Source organism: Silurus meridionalis, chromosome 9 (genome assembly GCF_014805685.1).
Source record: "Silurus meridionalis isolate SWU-2019-XX chromosome 9, ASM1480568v1, whole genome shotgun sequence".
Classification (NCBI taxonomy): Eukaryota; Metazoa; Chordata; class Actinopteri; order Siluriformes; family Siluridae; genus Silurus; species Silurus meridionalis.
Window position 1 is genome coordinate 13,027,418 of NC_060892.1, and position 23,883 is coordinate 13,051,300.

At 35.7% G+C, this 23,883-nt stretch overlaps 1 protein-coding gene across 5 annotated transcripts in view; it reads left to right on the plus strand.

Moving 5' to 3' along the window:
• ano1a (anoctamin 1, calcium activated chloride channel a) overlaps positions 1 to 23,883 on the plus strand; it is a 39,846-nt gene that overhangs the window by 12,015 nt on the left and 3,948 nt on the right. For 4 of the 5 annotated variants that reach the window (XM_046857087.1, XM_046857089.1, XM_046857090.1 and 1 more), the window contains 20 exons: positions 3,226 to 3,398; positions 5,929 to 6,231; positions 7,484 to 7,582; positions 7,694 to 7,845; positions 8,349 to 8,403; positions 8,507 to 8,558; positions 9,119 to 9,174; positions 9,408 to 9,449; positions 10,551 to 10,615; positions 14,357 to 14,491; positions 17,207 to 17,367; positions 17,904 to 17,986; positions 18,151 to 18,162; positions 18,693 to 18,773; positions 19,804 to 19,878; positions 20,456 to 20,657; positions 21,211 to 21,322; positions 22,196 to 22,253; positions 22,424 to 22,524; positions 23,243 to 23,385. In XM_046857087.1, the coding sequence (XP_046713043.1) occupies positions 3,226 to 3,398; positions 5,929 to 6,231; positions 7,484 to 7,582; positions 7,694 to 7,845; positions 8,349 to 8,403; positions 8,507 to 8,558; positions 9,119 to 9,174; positions 9,408 to 9,449; positions 10,551 to 10,615; positions 14,357 to 14,491; positions 17,207 to 17,367; positions 17,904 to 17,986; positions 18,151 to 18,162; positions 18,693 to 18,773; positions 19,804 to 19,878; positions 20,456 to 20,657; positions 21,211 to 21,322; positions 22,196 to 22,253; positions 22,424 to 22,524; positions 23,243 to 23,385 (2,160 nt within the window). The remainder of the gene's footprint in view (positions 1 to 3,225; positions 3,399 to 5,928; positions 6,232 to 7,483; positions 7,583 to 7,693; positions 7,846 to 8,348; positions 8,404 to 8,506; positions 8,559 to 9,118; positions 9,175 to 9,407; positions 9,450 to 10,550; positions 10,616 to 14,356; positions 14,492 to 17,206; positions 17,368 to 17,903; positions 17,987 to 18,150; positions 18,163 to 18,692; positions 18,774 to 19,803; positions 19,879 to 20,455; positions 20,658 to 21,210; positions 21,323 to 22,195; positions 22,254 to 22,423; positions 22,525 to 23,242; positions 23,386 to 23,883) is intronic. The other variant, XM_046857088.1, reaches the window with a different exon arrangement.

A 23,883-nucleotide genomic window follows, 5' to 3' on the forward strand; every position in this document is an offset into this window, starting at 1 on the left:
TTTGTTCTGTCATAAGCGTAAGCGTTTCTATGTGAGAGGATATCAGAGAAAGGGCAGACTGGTTTCAAGTGACAGAAAGACTACAGTACTCCAAATAGCCACTCTGTACAGCCATGGTGAACAGAAAAGCATCTCAGAATGCACATCACATTGAACATTGAGGCGCATGGGCTACAACAGCAGGAAACACTCCCAGGTTTTACTTCTGTGAGTCAGTTGCAGAAAGCTGAGGCTGCAGTGGGCATAGGTTCACCAAGACTGGATAGGTGAAGAATAGTCTTATCTGATGATAAATAGTGTGAAGGCACACAGATGGTAAGGTCAGAATTTGGTTCATAGATCAAAGCTTTCTTGTGTACTTCCAGGCTGGTTGAGGTTGTGCAATGGTGTGTAGAATATTTTCTTGGTACTTTTTGGCCTTGTTAATACAACTCAAATATTACTGAAATACTACATCACAATGGCATAAAGCATGCATAATCTGAAAAATGGTTACATGAACATGACTGCATTTTTTTGGTGCAGTATCTAATGAACGGATTTAATCTAATAATCTATTAATCTAATTGAACACCTTTGTGATGTGGAAGAAAGGGAGTATTCACCTAAATAATCTGAAGCAGAATCTTACAGAAATGTTTCAGTACCTTGTGGCAACCATGCAATGAAGAATTGAGTATTAGTACATAAAGATTCTAATAAGGTGCTCAGTGAGTGATTAACATATTTGTCAGAGAGAATATATGTAAAAGACAAAACACTGTATTTTAACAATTCAAACTGAATTATATTCTTGCTTAGTCATGGCTGGCACACCCAGTTGTTACTGATGTCAATAATTTCTCTGTTCTAAGGTCTATAGAATAATTTTCTTTCTCTATTATATTTGACAAACTGAACTGTCTGGGTAATGGTTGCTCTTTTGTTTGCTTTAGGAAGTGAATCTGAAACCTAATTCTGAATTGTAAAAAATCTATTGTATATTGATTTTCTAATTCCAACTGTAAATTGAGTAAGTAGAATGAATTGCTAGTTAACATTAATCTAGCCAAAGCCAGACCTTTTAACTCCATCACATTATGTAGTTCAGAAGTCCTTCCAAATTTGGAAACATTAATACATCATCATACACTGTCATCATTTAAAAGCTCTGAATATTAAATGCCACTCAAATCCGTTCTGTATTGCACTGAATAATATTGGACAAGTTTTCATTAAAATGTAAGAAAAATCGAAGATAAAATTTCTGAAAATGAAAAATGCCATGTGTAAACATTTTTTATAAGGATTGATCAGTCATGGTGGAGGCAGGGTGGTGCAGCTGGTAGCATTCCTCTCTCATGCTCCATGTTCCTGGATAAGCACTGAGAACTCTTACTGAAAATGAACAATGAATATATATCAGTATATATTGTTGTTGTTTTTTTTATTAAACAGGTACCAACTTGTACTTTGTTAGTGATCAGTTACTGGTCATTATAGATCATCACACAGATTTCCCTCAGTACCTTAGATTATAGAACTTCTGCTATCTTTTAACTTTAGAAAAAAGCAAGGCTGTTGAGGGACTACTATAGGCAGTGGTGGACAAAGTACATAAAGAATGCACTTGAGTAAAAGAAGAGATACAGTAGGTAAAATATTACTAACGTAAAAGTGATCCCTTTCAACTTTTACTTGAGTAAAAGTATCCAAGTACTATAATTTAATATGGCTATAATGCTCTTTTTTTGTTTTTTTTGTTTTTTGTCACAAGACTCTTTTCTTAATCAACTCAGTTTATGTGAAAAGACTCCAATGTTATTCTTAGCACACCAATCTGTTAATAAAATTATATTAATGAGTCAAACACTGATTAATATTTATTAAAATGATCATGAGCCCGGAACTTTCTTTTCAACTACTTCAAAATAATCACTCAAATAAGGCCACGGGTGATGTGGCAAGTTAGAGTCAGGAGTTTCTTCCATCATTTATTCCTCTCAAAATCTTCTGCTTGATGAACCGACGCTGAACTGTATATTCATGCTAAGTTGATACAAAAAATGGCGGTTCTAGCTTGAATGACACCCTGGTTAAACCACGCCATGACACAACATCTCCCCACTGATTAGTTTCATCTTTGAAAAGCTCATCTCTGCTTCATCTACCATATCTGGAAGAGTAAGAAATAATCTCAGAGCAGTACACAATATATTTCTGAGCACTCCCTTTTATTTATATCACCCTTAATGCATATATTGCACAGTTAAATACACGTCATTGTGCACAATTTATCAAACTCTCAGAACCAAGAACCAAAGAACTCTCTGGCTAACTGTAGCCAGAAAATACATACAACATCTATATCCTTATAATATACGTCTTTTAAATTTAGCCTTTTAAGATGCACTGTAGATTCCCCTTACTGAACTCAGTTCAAAACCTATTCAGTACAATCACAGAAAACCTTTAACATCACCTCAATTAATGTTGACCAAACCAATAAGAGCTAGTTTAACTACAATTCAACTAGACTAGTTAGGTTGTAATTGTTTTGTTGCTACTCATTTAATGATAAACTATGCTATAAATAATAATGTTTACAGGCTAAAAGAAATATTGTTACTCTATGTAAAAAAGCATAGCAAGCATCACAGCATAACCTACGTGATGTACAGTTATTAGAATATTTCATTAAATGCATTAGACTTATACTATCCTTATAACGAGATGAGTGATAGAGCTGCATACGCACCTTTATCTTTTTTTTTGTTTTCCCTATACTTTTTTCATATTTTTTTCTGAATTGGGCTCCTTACAGTTAAGACCTTTTTTTTTGTCATCCATAATCTTAATTTGGATTTAAATGCCGTGACGTCACCCAATCCCCGATCCACCTTTCTGAGTGAGGGAACTTCTCCGGGCAGTGGGTGCACACACCAATCCCGCCCAGGTTCATTGACCATGACATGATATAATAATGGATGCAACCGTGCAAAAGAGCGGTATATAAATAATAATAAAAAAAGGTTTTTGGGGTGGTTGCCCCGTGCCACCTAACCAGCAAGATGCCTCCCTTAAGTACAGTAACTAATTACATTGACTTTGTTACTGTCCACCATTGACTATAGGGAATACTATATTAGTTTATAGTTTGCCTGGTAGGTTGGTACAGTATGATTTCAGCACGTCTCTGATTAGCACTGTAATTAGTGTGTTCTCTTCTTCCTTTTTTCTTGTCAGCTGAAACGTGTTTGGTTCAGAGCAGCACAGAAGAACAGCTCTCTGAGCTGGGAGAGGAGGCCGAGATGTGGCGGAGTGACATGTATGATTCTGCCCAGGCCAAACACCAAGGCTTCCCTGTCGAAGGTTCCAAAAGCACCAAGGACATTGGACATGCTGAAGATGATTCCATAGTAAGTAAAAGTTGATGGGATACATTTATTTCTGCTTATTTCTCCTGCAGAGGGATTTAAAAATCACATTTAATTTGAGCACATGCATTGCTTTGAATGTTAAATGTCATATAATTTGCAATGCAAATTAATGGTGAACGATTATTTATTGATTTGTTTTTTTTCATAAGCTCTATTGCCAGTTCTGTGCTGTATGTGGAGTTTCTGTGCATAGACTGCTTGCCTGGGTTTCCTCTCACCTCGCTATAACATGCTAGCAGGTGGACTGGCTTTGATAAATTGCCCCTAGATGTGATGGTGTATAGAAGGATGTACATTTACACATCTGTGCAAAAAATTGGCAAACTCCAAAATGGGCAAAATTAATTTTTTCTAATTGCCTGTCCTATGATTTTTCTATTTTGTTAAAATCATATAAAGCTTCATATTTTGCTTTTTTTTTTTTTTTTAACAGCTATAAACATGCATTATTCCTGCTTATATTGTAGCTAGTTTTCCTCGTGATAAGCCCCATTACTAAATGTTAAAGATATGATGTGTCTTAGATATTAGGATAAAAAAAATTTGATTCACGTCAAAGGTTCAACTGGTCAACAATGGTTTTTTTTGCAGCAGTCCTGTTTGATGGATAATGTAAAGTATGCAAATATGGTTTTTATTTCATCCTGTCCATGCTCTTTTGTTTGTACCATTTTGTGTTTTCCTTTTCCACTGTCTTTTGCATATTTTTTGGAACACCTTTGGATTTGCATTCAAGTTTTGTTTTTTTTGTTTGCATATTTGTGATTATATCTTTGTGCTGAACTCGTCACATCCTTACAATTATAGGTCACTATAAACCAGAATGTTCAAAATGAAATACAGCAGGCATATTTAGATAATTTTACATTCTAAAAGGTGATTTTCTTGTGCAGTGCAAAATGATGGGTAGTGCTTGCTTTTTCAGGAACTTAGTCTTTTTGTGTACAAATATGAATTACCTACATGGAAAAGAAATGCAAATGTGAAGAAGGCATGTTTATACACAAAATCACTATTCCTAAAATGAAGAGAGGTGTTACACTTCCATATAGGAAAATGTTTCCTATAGGGAAACAATTTTGCAACCCAATGATTAAATAAAGTGTTTATATGGTTTGCTTTTCATCTGTTTCACTGTGTTAGCTTTTAGAATGAGATATTTGTCTCCCCAAGAGGTTGCTATAATAGTTTTTGCATCTTTATTTTAGATCATTGTGCTACCCTGTGCTACCCTGTGCATAAAGTTACATTTCCTGCAATGTGTTTGGAGTCAATCTTAGGGCAACATAAATAATTACAGCATGTGTGGAAAACAAAACTCTTTTTAAACATTGTAATTGATTCTATTCCTGAACAGATGTGCATTCGTTTCTGTGGTATAATTTATTTTAAATAGATCTGCTTTAGAGACAAGAGAGGACATTGAGTAGCTCTCTTTTCATGAATGTGCTGACATTTTCACAAAACTGGCTTTCGTGAGAGACAATGTTACAGCTCATTTTCAAGAGGCAAATATTGATATGAACCTGAGCCTACACCTCTTTTTTTATGGTCATGTTTGTGTGTTACCACACAGGTTCTCTTCTGTAAATTAAGGATCATGCAGTTAATTGAGGACTTTCCTTAGACTTTTCTTCGGTTAGTAGGTTAGTGGTTAAATGAATGAGACATAGTAAACCTTGATGAGCAAACATTTAGCGAGTAAACATCTGGCTTGTTTGATCAAGTCTCATCTTTTATACCAACAAGCCTGTGGGAATGTTTGCTTATATACTTGATTTTTTTTATTGATTTTGGTTGAAAGAATAAAAATACAGTGCACAGTATACACTTGTATAAGCTTCATTCTTTTTATAAGTAGGGGTCTTGTGTAGTTAAATTGATTATCGTAGAAAGATTTTCCTATTATCCAGAGATTGCACATATGAATCTTAGAATCAACAAAATCAGCTTTTATTGGCCAGTGGACTTTTGCCAGTGCACTCATTTAAGTTTTTCTTTGTGGGTGGAATGGTGTTACTCTCTTCAATCTCAGTTAAAGTGACACTATCCAAGCATCTATGCCTGTGAGGCCATGTATTCAAAAGGCGGCAGATCATACTTTCATTTGAATGTGTTACACTGCCCTGTGATGTAGAGCACCAGTTTGGAAGATGTAACGGTTGACTTCATGTGTCTTCGAGGAAGGATTGTATGTTATTAATCCCAGCTGTCATTTAGTGGTCCGTGCTCTAGTAGGTGATTTTGTATTTCAGGCTTTGGTTAATATTTTCACAAATCAGAAATAGGTTCTGCACCTAGCTGCAAAAGAACTTCTTAATTTTGTCACTTACAAGGCACACAAAGATTTTAGCTGAAGAGGAGGGGTTGGTTTAGGGGGAAGTTAAAGTTTTGCCAATCTTTTCATAGCAGTAGTGAATCATGTGCCAGGACTACAATTTTACAAATGGCTCTGACAAAATATGCAACATGAACTCCCTCACCTACCTCATTTTTATTCTGTCCACAGCTCCTGAACAGCCAAGGTTCGAACAAGGCCCCAGAGCATTCCAACCTAGGACCATATTTCCAGGATGGTCAAAGGCGCATCGACTACATCCTAACCTACCATATAGACAAAATGCAACGTGCTCGCCACCACTCCACTAGCACCTTCAAGAGCCTGAAAGAAAGCCTGACATGCATCGGAAAACGCAACAGGGCTGGCTCTACCCATCATGACCCCGAGAGTGCCAGTAATGCGCACATCCATAGAGATGAGTTTGAACAGAAGCTTATAGACATGGGACTTGAGCTGGAGAGGGAGGAAGATGTAAGTTATATTTTTCTTAAGATTTCTTTTTTCCTTAAATTGGAACTCCCCCTGTTATACATAGTGTTATAATAGAAACGTGTTCACTGTTTGACTTTGTATAAATTTGATTGAAAGAAATGTCCACTGTCAAAGCTTTGTAACAGTTAGAGCACTTTGGCATACATGTTCAGGTCTTCTGAACAGATAACTTTTCACTTTGTCCTTTCCCCCCACCACAATTTCTTAATAATATATGATTTCTGCATTTGGCTTATTAACATAATTAAATAAGAGAGATGCTGGTGACAGAACTACTGATAATAGACTGTCATAAAATAAGTAGCAGGAGCTGTACATTTCATAATATAGGATATAACACTAGATTTACACTAGATTGGTTTTTAAATGAATGCTTGCTATTATCCAGGAATAACTAGTTAACAGTTAGCTGACATTATAATTGACTGCATGACATGAGAAGTTTGCAGACTAAGTGCACTTAGTGGAGCTAACACCAAAACCTGATATGCAGAAGGTACTGCATATTCTTCTCTCTCTCTCTCTCTCTCTCTCTCTCTCTCTCTCTCTCTCTCTCTCTCTCTCTCTCTCTCTCTCTCTCTCTCTCTCTCTCTCTCTCTCTCTCTCTCTCTGTCTCAAGTTAGGTTATATAGATTCCTTATCTGCAGGGCCATATTTTATTATACAGTTGGTTCTCAATGTCGATCCAGAGCACTTTGTGGATCCTTAGTAACATGGGGAACTGCATTTATTCTTATCTGACTTCACCTCCTTCTGTCAGTTGAAATTTGCTATAAATATCCACAATTTTACTGTACAGATTTAAATAAGAAACATAATATTCAGTATAGTTGGATTATATTTGGAGGGGGTGTGTGAGGTGTATTTACATATAAAAATGCCTGGCTGTAAAAACTAAGAACTCGTGCTAGGATGACATAATGCAGTGTTGCGTTTATACAGACAGGGTCAGACTTGATGTGTGGGCTGATAGTTATAACAAGTGTGGGACATGAAGATAATCTTACATAACACACCCTCCAACCGGAGATAACTAAATTAATCCCCATTCTCCCTTATATACACTGCAGAATCTTTTTTTCTAGGTTGCGCTTTTTCCCCCATGTGCCCCTTTTTTCCCTGGTTCCCATAGTTCAACAAGCACAAATTAACATTAACTTTAAGCTACCACACCGGCCACATGAGTGCATTTGTTAAGGTCCACTTCATTTCTGCTGTGTTGTCTTTTCAGGCTAAAATTCCTGACATGGGCTTTCTAAAGATCCATGCACCCTGGCAAGTTCTGTGTCGAGAAGCAGAATTCATGAAGCTCAAGATGCCCACCAAAAAAGTATGCACATTTTATTTTTCCACAATTTGAAATAATTATACATTAGGCAGATATTAGGCAGTTCTTGTACAGTGTGTTCCTAAACATAGTGTACTTTCTGCACATTTTCAGAAATATGAAGTCAGTAAAGGAAGTAGTGGTATACATGTAATGAACACGTTTATCAAAAGACTGTCTGCACCACTGACACCCCAAATCGAGGAGAAGTCCCCCCAGAATGAGAAGCACATATCTTATCCTTTCTCCAGGGAAAAACATCACTTGTAAGTAAACTAGTGTAATTGAAATGGTAATGTGGCAATGATTTCTTTAGTAAAGAAAGATTTCTAACTTGCTAAGCAACCAAAATGAAAATGATTCTATAAAAGAAGTGATGACTTGTTTATAGGAGCAGAACCACACCATATTAGTTGTTCAACAAATATAAATATTTACACATCTTACTCTCCTTACATGTCAGTACATTCAATTTAAATACTAATTAGCTCTTTTGGGTGACCAACAATTGATAAATGTTAGAGCAAGTGTCCCATTCATCAGAGGTATTATTTTCAAGTAATGTCTATGGCAAAGTTACTCTCAAAATTCAATAGATAATAGCCTACAGAATAACTCAAGGGAATTTTGTGTCATTATTGTCATCCTACCCCCAGCAAAACCCATGGTCATTAGCTGCTTCTGTCTTAAACTGTCTTCGTTGCATTAATAGTAACTTGCCTAGAAACTGAGGAAAACTTTTCCAATAACGCTGCATCCTCTTTTACAGGTTTGATCTCTCAGACCGAGATTCTTTCTTTGACAGTAAAATCCGTGCCTCAATCGTGAGTCCAATCTACCTGCTCTGCTTCAATTTTACACACAACTGTTCAAAGGATATTCTGAAAGTTTTTCCCAACTGAGAATGTGCACGTTCTCCTGTTTCAGGTGTGTGAGATCATAAAACGAGTGAAGTGCATAGGAGTGAAGGATATCATGGGTAAGTGCTCATAATCTCATTCTGAAAAGCATCTATCCATCTCCTATCTATTTCAGAAGTAAAGATTCAGGATATATGAGTACAGGCACAAATAAGAGTACTATGTTATCACTTCATGAATTGATTAATATCACAAGATCTAGAATAAAAGCAATATAAAGTCAAACAAATGAATGCCAAATCCTTTGCCAATGCACCACAACAAATATATTGGGTTACAAATTAAAGGAAGCATGAACCATTTCTGATTGCATATGAATCTTTATAAATGAATTATTCTTTTATTTGTAACATAATCCAAAGGTTATTTTCTAAAGTATTTCTATTCTCTATTCCTTTCCTTGATTAATGGGTTTATCTGTACTGTGGATTTCTGTATTACTCACAATGCAATTTGGCTAACTGTTAAAAGTGAAGGAACTGTGTCTACCTTAACAATGTGGCTTAGTACTTTCATCTGTCTATTGCACTCTTTCATAAAAGCAAACCACTATATTCTGTTCTGTAAGGTAAAATTTTTTTAAGAATTTGTTGTGTTATTGAAATGTCATGTCTTTAAGGAATTAACACGCTGATTGCTCGTGGAGTTTACACATCAGCCTATCCTCTACATGATGTAAGTAATGTCAGAGAATGTGTTATTTGAAATGTCACCACATAATTATAGCTTATAACTTAATTTTCCCTGGATACTGTAAGTGTCCTGTCTAATGCTGCTACTCACCTAATGTCCTTTGTCTTGTCCTTCGACTTGGCACATGAGAATAGCCAAATTATGTATTTTATTGTATGCCTGTATGTTTGGATTTATGATGAAAGTGCAGATGTTAATATACTGTCCCATTACAGGGAGATTTTGAGGGTGTTGAGGCTGAACCGAATGACAGAAAGGTAAGAGAAATTGAGTTTCAATATCTAAATGTAATTCTAGTCTTTAGTAATGTGTAGCTTGGCAAAACAACAATGAAGCACTGCAATATTTGTAACACATAATATATAAACTGAGCAGTGTTTGTAAATGCAAGTAAATGTCCATGAAATAGCAAAGCGCACCCAAAAGACAAATGTGTCTACAATGCAAACATCATGAACAATAAATATCGATGGGTGTGTAATGATATTGACTTTGGAGGTGTGTGTGCTTAAGCATTTATTTAATTTTTTGTTTAAAAAACTAAATCCAATGTTTTTTTATCTAGATACAGTACATCCTGACAATCCTGTAGATATACCACTTATGAATTTCTACTACTCATTCAAAACCAAAAGTGATTTTAGACCTGTCGGTGATTTGTAATTGAATTAGTATTGACCAAAATATAAATTTCCATGTGCAAAGCCAGAGGCCTTGTCAGGGGCATCCCAGTGTGGTGTTGGACAAGATCTCAGCTTTTACCGAGGCATAATTATCAGTGTGTGAGTGTCACCAAGGCAACAGTATAATTTCCCACTTCACCATCTGCGAGCTGTGCGTCAACAGGCGTGTTGGCGGTGAATCAATATACCACCAAGAGTAACTCCTGTAAACATACTCAGAGGAACTTGCAATGGAGACAAATTTATATGGATTTATGATGCACTCAACTATGTCATTTCCTTGATTTCTGACTCATCTCCTGGTTATTTGCAATGCTTTGTTTTGCCAAAGACTTGCTCTTGCATCTAAATGGCTTATTGATACATTCAAGTAGCCTTTGTGATACATTGCACTGTCAGTACAACTCAGCAGCTCTGTAATGAACCGGTCTTGTTTATTTCATTCTATACATAATGTTCTAAAGGCACTGAGTGTGCAGCCCATTAGAGAGTGAATTCCACATGAAATGTATTTCTGTTGTTGTTGCAGTTGTCATGAATCCATCATTGTTAATTTTGTTTTTGTTTCCAATTCCCATTGCATAGTTTAATCAGTGCATGCCTGCTTTCCTGACAAGTGGTATAATTGCACTTGATTGATCAATAGCCCATTGAAATGCATTTGTTTTCCTGCAGGTGCTTTATGAGCAGTGGGCACGATACAGTCTCTTCTACAAGTACCAGCCCATCGGATTGATCAGGTAAAACCTATTAGAGACAGGGATAGGTGTTTTAAAGCACATGTTTTCTTGTAGGTTGGTTGTTTCCTACTCAAAAGCGAGCTTTCCAGCTACCACTCAGGAAGAACGGGATGCTGTGAATACATGCTTCCTCTGAGACATGTAAAACCAGTGCCGCAAATGATATTTCACAGAATAGCAGAACATTCCGAAGAAAGCTCCTTTACAAAAATGAGTTCATAGACTCCCACAATTGACAGGGGAGTGAGTAATACCATCGCTTTTAACTGGACAGTATTACTATCTATACTACTATCTATCTATCTATCTATCTATCTATCTATCTATCTATCTATTTATCTATTTATCTATATATATATATATATATATATATATATATATATATATATATATATATATATACACACACACACACTGGCGATCAAAATTAGAGAACAATTTATAAACAATTGAACAATTCTGAAATAATGTCATCTTCACTGCTCAACAGTTGAAGGAGTTTTTGTCCTGTCTATACAAGCTACCAGAACACCTTTTCCACAAAATAACTAAGGCATTTAAAAAAAAAAACATTATTTTGCAGAAAACACACTGATCAAAATTAGAGAACAACAATTACTGTAGCATGGAAAAAGATTACAACAAAATTTTACAATAACGAAAATAAGAAGTAAAATTACATTTATCTTCCTGAATCGCACTGGATGGTTGTCTGGAAGATGAGCGAACATGTTGGACATGTTCTGGTGTTTGGCTGCTACTTTCCCTCCACATGTTTCACACAAAGGGAAATCGTCTACAACAGTCAGCAATTAGTAGGAAGTGTACAGGCCTCTGCTCTGAATGACTTCAGCACATCTGCGGCCACAGGACAGCACTAGTCTCTCACACTGCTCTGGTGTGATTTTGGTCCACTCTTCTTCCAGTCTCCTAGACAGTTCGGTGACTGTAGTGGGTTTATTGGCCAAGGATTTTCCAGAGGTCCTCTATTGGGTTGAGATCAGGACTCTGGGCAGGCCATGTCATTATTTCAATGTTTTCAGTTTCAAGGAACTGCTTTACCCGTTTTGCTGTGTGACATGGAGCGTTGCCCTGCATGAACACTGCGGGCTGATTGGGTGATGAACGCAGGGAAGGAACCATATGTTGTTGAAGAAGGTTCTGATAAACATTTGCATTCACTCTGCCATGTAGCTGTATAAGAGGCCCAACTCCTGCTGCAGAAAACATGCCCCAAACCATGACACTGACTTCTTTACACACTTTGGGTTCAGTCTTTCTCTAGTTTGTCGCCGAACATAATGTTTCCCATCAGACCCAAATAAATTAAACTTGCTTTCATCACTGAAGTGAACTTTGGAGCAGTTCTCCTCTGTCCACACAACATGTTCCTTAGCAAAGCTTAGTCTAACCTTTTGATTCTTTCTGCTAATGAGAGGTTTTGTCACTGCAGAGTGGGCTTTCAGTCCAAATGCTCTTAAACGTCGAGACACTGTATGACGAGACAGATCCTTACCCTGTTCAGCGCTGAACTGGTGATCAATTCCGGCTGCAGTGTGAAAACGATTGCCCATTGAGATCCTCCGCAGTATCCTGTCCTCTCTTGTATTTGTCTTCCGTGGACAACCAGCCTTCTTGGCGAACTTGAATGAGTTTGTGATGTTGTAAAGATTCAATATTCTTGAAATCACAGATTTAGAACGACCAACTTGTCTTGCTATGGCTAATAGGCCTTATCCCTTTGGCCTTCATCTGGACAACCTGCTGCCGGAGGCTTTCAGTCACTTTAAAACGGCCCACCTCTTGCAGAGTCAGTGAAACTGGAAGTTAGGTTGCCAGTTAAATAGGGGTTGACAGATAATCAAGGAAATTAGCACCAGGTACCAGATTAACACCAATAACTGGGAGGTATCTGAAAGTGTTCTCTAATTTTGATCAGTGTGTTTTCTGCAAAATAATGTTTTTTTTTTTTAAATGCCTTAGTTATTTTGTGGAAAAGGTGTTCTGGTAGCATGGTATAGACAGGACAAAAACTCCCTCAACTGTTGAGCAGTGAAGATGTGTGTATACACTGTGTGTGTGTGTGTGTGTGTGTGTGTGTGTGTGTGTGTGTGTGTGTGTGTGTGTGTGTGTGTATATATATATATATATATATATATATATATATATATATATATAAAAATATATATATATATATATATATATATATATATATATATATATATATATATATATATATATATATATATATATATATATATATATATATATATATATATATATATATATATATATATATATATATATGCTGAAATCCTATTGTCTCTTCATGTTATTCAAGACAGATTCAATGATGTTGAGATCAGGTCTCTGTGGGGGGCTAAACTATCACTTCCTGTTCTTAATGACAAGTTTTTAATGACATTGCCTGTACGATTGTGATCATTGTCCTACTGTAGAATTAATTTAGGGAAAATCGGACAACTCCCTGATGGCATTACACGATAGATAAGTATCTGACTGTATTTCTTAGCAACAAGGACACCATCAATCTCGACCAAATCTCCAACTCCATTTGCAGAAATGCAGTGAAGGAACCTCCACCATGTTTTACTCTTGCCTGCGGACACTCATTATTGTACCGCTCTCTAGCCCTTTGGTAAATAACTTGCCTCCTACCACCCCGATAAATTTTGAATGCATTAATGCAAAAATGCATAGTTAAGTCTCTTAGCATTGTTTCCACGTTAGAGTTATGGCTTTTTTGGCCACAGATCTTCCATGAAGACCACTTCTGGCCAGACCTCTCTAGACAGTAGTTGGTTGTTCTTGGGTCCCACTGGTTTTTGCCAGCTCTTTTCTGATGGAACTGCTGAATATCCTTCATTGTCGAAGGGAAGTAAGCATGATGGGTCTTTCAACTGCTGCATTGAGTTTCCAAGGCTGATCAGTGCATCAACTGACCGGTTTTATTGTGCTTCTCAAAATAGCTTGAACACCACATATTGAAACCTCAGTTTGCATTGTAATCTTTGCCAGGGAGAGACCTTGCTGGTGTCTACCTTGTGTCTTTTTGCTATGCTGAGTTTTGCCATGGTGTTCCTGCCATGGTGTTGACTTGACAAGTGACATGAAACTGAATTCCTCACCTTAGTTTCACTGTTCCTCACCCTGTTTTAAACCTCCTACACAGTTGTTTCTGTTTCATTCAATGAATATGTTTCAACCTACATATGAAATTAGTCATAATTACCACCTGCTTGATATAATTGGTCAATCATACACCTGACTCTGAAGTGTACAAAGTGTGCAAGTGTAAGAATTGATGCTGGTTTGAAGCCAAAGGATGGTCACACCAAATAGTGATTTGTTTTAAATAATGTTGTACTTACTTTGCATTTTGTGAAATTATAAAAATAAACAATTAAAACATTCTTACTTTCTAGCATTCAATCACACCTGCTTAAGACCTGTGCACAATATAATAAAGTTTTCATGCCAAGTAATATGAAACAAAAAACAATTCTAATAATTTATGAAAGAGAAAGTTATAAAACTATATAGGCCAAAGGTGGAGGACAAATTGACTGTTTCAAATGTGTAATGCTGTTATTAATTAAGATTATTCACTTGTAGGTGTATGCCTACTAAACAGTTTACCTTGTATTCTTTCTCTCTCTCTCTCTCTCTCTCTCTCTCTCTCTCTCTCTCTCTCTCTCTCTCTCTCCACGAAACACACAGGAAGTATTTTGGAGAGAAAATTGGTTTGTACTTTGCCTGGTTGGGTGTGTACACTGAGATGCTGATCCCAGCCGCAGTCATTGGCGTCATTGTCTTCTTGTTTGGTTGTGTCACTGTGGATTCAGACATCCCCAGGTCAGTCCAGAAACACACCACATGAGTGCATCTGAGAGAATGTGCGTACTCTTTCACCACAATGCAACATTATCATTATTGACTTCTCAGAATTGCTTTTAATCTACACCTCCTGTGGCACACCTGCTGAGCAGAACGATAAGGCAAGCACTATGATTTGGCTGGCATACTTTTGATGTTCCAGCTGAGCAGGTTTAACCTGTGTTCTCACCCAACACAGAGACAGAGACATATATGTGTTGATGGAGCAGTACATGTCTAAGTCAATATGAAACCATACCCAATAACGTTTACTACAGAGCTGCCAAGTGCCCTATGGCTTATTTAGGAAAAGCTAGTGGAGAACATGAAAAATAAAAGTAATTATGAAAGCATTTATAAAGGAAAAACTTTTCTGATTCATTGGCCTCAGAGTCGGTTAGTCAGATGGCCTTCTAAAGGATTTCCGAACACATTGTAATTAGATAGACAAAAGTTGTTATACAGTTGTCTGCAGTCATAATGGGCACTAATGTAGTCTATAATGACAGTTCTCGAAAATATGCACTGAATTCACCGCACTCTTGAGCTGCACTTAAGGCACAGATTAACTACATGTGAATGGATTTAGACCGTTGGTATCCTTTTATCGTCTGAAGCTTTTAAAGAAATGTTGAACACTTCTTTTACTGCACCAGTAATGTGTTATTGTACAGGAATAATCGAGTAGCTCTGAAGAGACCTACTACTCCACCATCTTATATAATTAATTGTCTTCTATGAGGGCTTTCTTTTTGTTTTGTAGTTTGGCCAGAAAGGTAAAAATGCTATCAGAAACAGAAAAGCATAGCATTATTACAAAATAATGACTATTATAGATTGTTCTTAGCAGTGAGGAGGATTTACAAAATTATGTTATGGATGTTACACCTCTATTGTGTAATATACATATATTGTATAATATGTAATACCTAATATATAAAGTAAATATATTGCATTGAATTAAATTGTACTCAAATGAATATGCAGAATTTTATATTGATCTTCCATACAGACATGCTGACTTCAAAAACAAAACATATAGTTTTATTAAATAATTTCTCTTTTGTTTGAAAAATGTATTCAATAAAACACATCTTGTGTTTTGCAGTATATCAGTAAATTTCCTTATAAGGGTAAACCTCCTAAAACTGGACTTTTTAGCAGTTTTTTGTACTATGAGGAACTATTATATTCATGAGGCTGTGTGGACTTGAGTCTCTATGAATTATATACCTTGACTTAAGAAAATGCTAAATTAGGTCTGTCAATCTAAATTCAGTTTTGTGGCCATGTATAGTAATTTGTTACAGTCAAATGTAACTTGAAGCCATAATTAAGTGCAAAATAAATATAGATGGGTTTTCGTGTTGGTAATTCCTGAGCCTTGACAAATGAAATATCTAAAATCTCAACAACAAAACAAATTTATAATGGTGGTGAAAAATTGGTTGAAATAAACTGTGTAGTCAAAATAAAACTAAACATGGAGATTAACATAACAATATTGCACAGTATGGCTTGATTAAAGGCATGCTTAAAAAGACGCTTATGTTGCACTGTGGCTATGAAATTAGTCCAAAGCGCCTCAAGTGATTTCTCACATAAAATGTGCAGATGCTGTTTTATCAGTTTGCACCTAATAATTAACAAAAGGTTGCATGTTAAGTACAGCATAAGTTGTTGCCTCAAGTTACACAATTCACAAACATGTCTTTCATTCATGTCTTTCATCACAATTCATGAACATGTTTGTGATTAACATAATTCATAGGTATTATTAAAAATACGTTTTTAAATATTCACTCATGGCCTCAACATTTGTGTTTACGCCTTATAAAAAAAAAAAAAGGACCACTATGTCACACATGCAGTTCTGTTCTTTTGTGCTTTTTGAGTTTTTTTTAAGCTACTACACACTCACATGATTGAAATTATTGTTGTAATGTCTTTTCCAAGAAAGAGTGTGGGAAGTTCAAAGATTTGTGGTCATGGAGTTATCAATTGTGATTAAAATCTTAAACCACAAGCAAATGGGTTTATAAAGAAGAATTTCCTTTACTGAAGAATCCTGAATTTAAATCATGTGTTAGACTAAAATGGCTCAATTTCATCTTGTGTAAGGCACTTTTGAAGATCTTGGGTAGTTTTCGAGTTAAGAGCTTACAGTCTTAATTATTTATTTTTAATAGATATAAAAATGAAAGTGGAAGTCTACTGAGAAAGTTTCACAACGGTGTTCAAACATGTTTCTTTAACATGTAGGACCTATTCTTGATGAGGAGTGAATAGAGAGCTTTAGAAACGTTTCTGAAAAGCTCAATCCCACCTACAACCCTTGTGATAACGTCTTTTGACATTTGCAACAATTAAATGCTTGACATTTTGTATTTAGAGCATTGTGTCGTGCATTAACTGTGCTGATTCACTCTCAAGTTATGAACTTGCAGTATATATTCTCTGCTTGCTCTGTTTTTAACTGAACAAATCATGCTTCTGTTTTGTTGTTTGTTCTTTCAAACTCCAATGCAAATGTAATATGTTGCCTTACTTACATTTACATTATGAAATATACATGAATATACACCTGCTATTTTATTAAGGTTTTTTACCCATTAAAATCTAAATCTAATGAAACATTTTCAGGAAAGAATTAACATGCTGCTGATCTCCTGTCTTGTTTTCCACATGCTTTAGTATGGAGATCTGCGATGAAAGGAACAACATTACAATGTGCCCGCTGTGTGATCGCGCATGCAGCTACTGGAAGCTCATTGAGGCCTGCGGCACTGCCAGGGCCAGCCACCTGTTCGATAATGAGGCCACCGTCTTCTTCTCCATCTTTATGGCGCTTTGGGGTAGGCACCATTGTAGTGTGCTTATTTTTTATAACTAAAATTATCTACAATTGTAATAATTATGAAGTCTTTAGAAACAATATTATCAGCAGGCAGGTTGGGGTCCTCTCACTTTTTTTAGTTTCTCATCAACAGTCTTTTTCTTTCTCACTCCCTTTCATGCATTTGAAATATCTTAGACTTATGACTTAGAATATCTGTCTTGTTTGTTGTCAAATCACTGGCTTATCATTTCCTTAGGGATTTTTCAGATTTTTCCTGTCAGAAGCTTGAAACCCCCCCCAACCCCACCCCATCTCTAGTTCCAGGCTATAAAAGACAAAAGCAGTTATTTCCCTGCTTTGCTAATGACTCCAGACTTGTCAGACTTTAACAACATTTTGACACACTGTGCAAATTTCCATTTAATTGTAGTATACTAATCATGTTAATGATCCATAAACATTTGCCTTATGTTGAGATCAATGTTAAAATGGATTAGAAGGTCTAAATTGGACAGTACCACAAATTGAATTGGGCATCTTTGTGTTGTGCAGCCACAATGTTCATGGAGCACTGGAAAAGGAGACAGATGAGACTTAATTACATCTGGGACCTGACAGGGTATGAAGATGAAGAGGTTTGTTATGCACTCTGACACGAAAATAAAAAATCCACAATCGAGAATCAATTCTATGTTTTTCACCATTCACTTTCAGCTATTGATTTAATCCTGAAGCGAATGTCTGTCTGAGAAATGAAAGCACCTGATAATCCTTAATTTTGTTTGTGTGTCTTGTGCAGGAGAAAAATAAGGTTTGGATTTATGATATTGAATTCTAACACCACTTTTAGCCATTGCCTAGTAGCCGGACACTTACTCTCGTTGTCTTCGTGTCTAGTCACCATTTTGTGGTGGTGTTTTTTTTTTTGTTTTGCTTTTTTGTTTGTTGTTTTGTTTTTGCTGTGGCCTGTAACACTTGTTCATGGGATAGGTTGCCCAAAATCCACACACATTCCAAATCCAAGTGACTATGTGGGGGTTTAAAGGCTCTTATTTTCCTGTGGCCACGGTCAAAACCCACTTACATTTACATCATCTGTCACCCAGAACCCTGCACCGTTACCATTACAAACACAGAGAATGCCACCCAGAATAACTGCACTGAATGTATAGTGGATGCATTTGTGTTAGTGTCATGCTCACTAAATGCTAACATGGCACTTTTGACAGAATTCCTCCTTCAACTTTGTCATCATGCACTTGAATCTTTCACCAATCACTCCTTTGGATGAGCTGGGTGTCAAAGCCTCATGCACATTTTGAATTGTGCTGTCGTCTCCAGAACCAACAGCGGCCAGAGTACGAGTTCCATGTCAGGAAGAAGAGGCAGAGGAAAGAGACAAACAGTACTGATAGTCTAATGGTGAGCTTCCACACATGTAAAACAAGTATCAAAGACTTTTATATTTAAACATACTAATTATATGTTGTAAATTATTTATATATGTGTATATATATATATATATATATATATATATATATATATATATATATATATATATTTTTTTATATATATATATATATATATATATATATATATATATATATATATATAAAATATAATCATTTTATTTATTTATTTTTCTTAAGGGAACTGAACTCAGAGGAGAAGCTCTAAAACCTTTTTTGAATGGTGCTAATAATTAATAATAATTATTATTATAATAATGATAGTAATGGTAATTGATATTTAAATAATAAAATCTGAATAATAAAATAAAATAAAAAAATAATAATAATAATAGCTGTATATAAGAAACCACAAATTGCAAGTGTGAACTTCTTACTTCACCTGGGAAACTGTGTAAATACATTTTAAAAAAATATTCTACTTTTGTACTTTTTACTATATGATTCATCTAAGGCATTTTGATGCTAAAACCTGAGTAATTATTAATTAAGCCCTTATAAATAAAAATAGAAAAATTTTACTATAATGTGTTTGCATCTATTATAAAATAATAGGGCTTTTTCACTGCTGGTTAAAACACAAGGTTAACCATCTCTAGAGCATGTGAAGAATAAGGCCTTGACTTAATGTCCCAAAAGTGGTTCTCTGATTTATTGTCCACTGTGCAGTGGACAATGAATCATGATTTCCTCAGAATTTTTGCATCCATTATCTCAATTTTAACCTGATAGATTGCCCTGACTGTGGCATATCCAACAATGCATTTCTGTCTCTTAATTGATTGACCACTATTTTGTGGTCAGAAAGCCTCTTGCTTCCCTGTGCCTTGCGCAAAAAGATATTGTTGACCTAACTCGTTTTTATGCTGAAATGATAAGTGCTGCATGATGAGTCACATCCCGAAAGCCGCAGTTTGATTTGCATGGCCGTACAGAATTCACTTATTTCTTTTTTTATGTGTTATGTTCTTGTTCTGCTCTAGCATGGAAAACACAAGCTGACGTGCAAAGACAGGATGCCGGCTTACATGACTATCCTTATGATGATGGTCTTCCTGGTATGTTAATTTCCTTCGGTCTAAACATGTTCTAACCTTATATTATGCTTCAATAAGTAGCATTGAACATTGCAATATATCTTATATTTATCTCAGTTGTTGGCAATATAATAATAAATAAATAAATATACAAAAATGATCCCCCTGGCTGTCATTTTTCCTGCCAGTTGTTTGTGTGTGCGTGCGTGCGTGCGTGCGTGCGTGCGTGCGTGCGTGCGTGCGCACAGTTGAAAGTGTACATAGAGATGGAGGGAATCATAAAAAGATCATTTTAATTGTACTGTATTTATTAAGAGTGAGGAAAGAGGGAGGAGGAGGGAGGGAGGAGGAGGGAGGGAGAGAGAGAGAGAGAGAGAGAGAGAGAGAGAGAGAGAGAGAGAGAGAGAGAGAAAGAATCCAAAAGAGACAAAGAAAAATATAGTTAAAATATTGTGTATTATAAATAGCATTTTTGTTACTGATTTAATGACAAAATACTCCTAAATATATTAAATATTGCATACAATACCATATTTATATGATATCTTTTGGTCTCTTGGAGCTGTTATTTATACCCATCCATGTGTGTTCTGTATAGATTTTTGTGACCTTCGCCATCGTATTTGGAGTGGTCCTGTACAGGATTTCTATCAAGACAGCACTGCACATGAGCTCCTCCTCTCCCTTCCGTTCAAACATCCGTGCCACAGTGAAAACCACAGCGGCTCTTATCAACCTCATCATCATCATCATCATGGATGAGATCTATGGAATGGTGGCACGCTGGCTCACGGTTCTGGGTAAGTTAAAGTATTTCTTTAATTTTTTCGCTGCTGTAATAACTGTACAATCTGTACAATCACTATCAATCTCAGTATAATAATCAATCTCATTATAATAATAAATATTTATTAAAGATCTTATTTTTTACTTAAGTGAAAGATCAGTGACTCTCCAAAATATAATTCCCTCATAGAAGCTTCAGATTCTTCACTCATAGTAGAAACATAAAAAAATGTCAATACAAAAGTAAGAGACATCTGTCTCAATTTTTAATCACAAAAAAAATTTTTAGGCCCCTTTTCAACAAGTAAGGAAATATTTACCAAAGGTAACAAAATCTTTCTACTAATCCCCCAAATTATCTAGCAAGAAAATAAATTCTGCTTATAAAACCAGGTGAATGCAGCTAATCCTGATTGCCGCTAGCTGACAGCATCTGATGAAGTTTAAATTTATTAGTAATGTAGATTAAGAAGAAACTTAATGAATTTATAAATATGTCTAATGAGGATGACTTGGGCTTCTGTTTGAAGTTAGACTTGATATTTGATCTCATTTGAAATTCATCAGAGGTGCCAAAAACAGACAAAAGCTTTGAAGAGAGGCTGATTTTCAAGGCTTTCGTCCTGAAGTTTGCCAACGCCTTCACTCCAATTGTCTACCTGGCTTTCTTCAGAGGCAGGTCAGAACATACCCCTGTGGGCTTTTTTTTCTTCTTCTTCTTTAGTCTACCACATAGTTATAACCATAAAATGCAGGTGCTGAAAAAACATTACAGTAAAAAAAACTTCTATACAGCCTTCATATGTTCTGTTTGTGTCGCATTTAATAATTACCCTATGCTGCAATGAACGCTGCTTTGAATTCAATCTAAAACTGTCACCACAAATTTTCCCCACGATATAAAAATGTCAAATCAGCTATTTAGATATGAATCTGAAATGGTTCAATGTTCCTTTTTGTACCACCTCAGAACACCTGGGCATGTTTTGACTGATTCTTTTCATCTCAATCTTATTTTCTAACTTGAAAGATGTGTCCATGCTTGCTGTCAAACTAAATTACATAAAATAAATTTGTTGACATCCCTAACATTAAATAGCTATGTTCATATAGCTAAAAAAAAAAAAATTATATATATTTATTATGGATGCCATCTAAAATGTTTATGGATGCCATCTAAAATGTTTACAAAAGCAGCACTTTCTTGGTATAAACTATTTGACCAAAAAAAAAGAAAAGGAATGAAAAGGCAATGGGTGAATCAAACAAGCATGTGATCAGTGTTATTAAAGTCAATAAAAAAATATGTTAACTACATGCAGTTTTCTAATTGCTATTTTCCTATGTGCAAAATTTCCAAGATTCCACATTACATATTTATAGCTTACACCCCACCACCAAGCACCTGGTGCCCAAAAACGAAATCTTTCAGCAGTGTATTAAGAGAAGATAGTTGTAGAGGAGCATTGTTCCTCTTTGAATTAAGTGGGCCTGGATTAGAATGATGGCTGGTAAACAATTCTTATGCTGACATTATGTACAATACCTTCAGGCTCATTGGTCGGCCAGGCAACTATTACTACGTTGTCGGGAATTACCGTATGGAGGAGGTATGTGTTTAAGCTTATTCAGACTATTACTATTAAGAGTTCAGCTTTTGTAGTAGAAACATACACCTGAACACAGGTATTTTAAAAGAAGAAAAATATCAGTGTGTTACTATAACATGTGTTCCTGTTTCATGAGTGACGGTGATTTGTCTGTTTTGCACCTTCTATAGTGTGCTCATGCCGGCTGCCTGATGGAGTTGTGTATTCAGCTGTGCATCACCATGCTTGGCAAGCAGCTTATCCAGAACAATCTGTTTGAGATTGGCATTCCGTAAGTAAATCCCAGCACTCGCATGTATGCTCTCAGCCCACCACCGCAGCGATCATGTCGCATCAATGAATATGCCTTTTGTATACAGAATCGAAAATAAGTGATACAAATGTATTCATTTTCTTTAGCAGCTGTGACTGTAGATTTGGCTGCAAAACAATTTGCAGGTTTATATAATGTGGTAATGTTCTAAAGCATTATCATATTTATATTGACAACTCGTGAATGAGATAGTGGACATGCCATATAATACAAACCTTAAAAATAAATTGATTGTAAACACAAAAGACATTGAAATCTATTATATATTTCTGTTAGGAGATAATTATTTTGTAAGAATTTTTTCAGGGCAGACTTTTTAGTTGTGTAATAATATTTTTGACTTCAAGAGAAAGTCTGTTGAAGAAACAATTGATTGTGTAACAGTTATTAAAATTCAGAATATTTCTGTAAAGCTGCTTTATGAAACAAACTGAGTTGAATTTATATTAATTAAGCACAGCAATAAGTCGTTAATAAAGTTAAATAAAGAATGATGGGTCATTCATTACAAAAAAATATATTTTGTGTCATAAGAGGAATAAAACAATTGGAACTTATCATAAAATAATAATTAACTTAAAATTTTCTATGTCAGTGCACTGATATTTTTTATATTGAAGTGAAATTTACATATCCATTTTAAGCATACAACCACTCTGTATATTCCATGTTGCAGTAAACTGAAGAAACTGCTTCGTCGTCGTAAGTCAAAGAGAGACTCTAAACAAGAAGAGGAGTTTTACAAAACCCTGGCCCGACACGAGAAAGATCACTTCCTCAGCCCCTATGTTGGCCTTAATCCAGAGTATATGGAGATGAGTGAGTCAATAACACACCCACCCACACACAGAAACACGCATGCAGATACAGTACAAAAACAACTGCAATATGGACAACTGCATTTCTTGCGATTTTCCCAAAACCTCACTATTCCTCCCTATCAGACCTGATTTTTATATTCAGAATCAAAATCAGAATCAGAAATAGTTTATTAACAAGTATGTTTACACACACTAGAAATTTGGCTTGGCGACAGGAGCTACCAGTGCAGGAGAAAGTACAGATATAATATAACAAAATATAAGTAAAACGGACAAAAAAATTATGCAGAAGTAGAAATATTGATTATTATTATAACACACACTGCCAGGAGGCTGTTGAGACAGTGTCTATCTAGTACACATTTTGTACATAATCTCTTCAATCTGTCCTCATTTGTCCTTTACGTTTGAGTGGATTTGATTGATGTTACCTAACTCAGAAAATGCCATCTGCTTACTACTAGAAAAAGCGAAAGAGTAGAATCCAAGCAGCTTT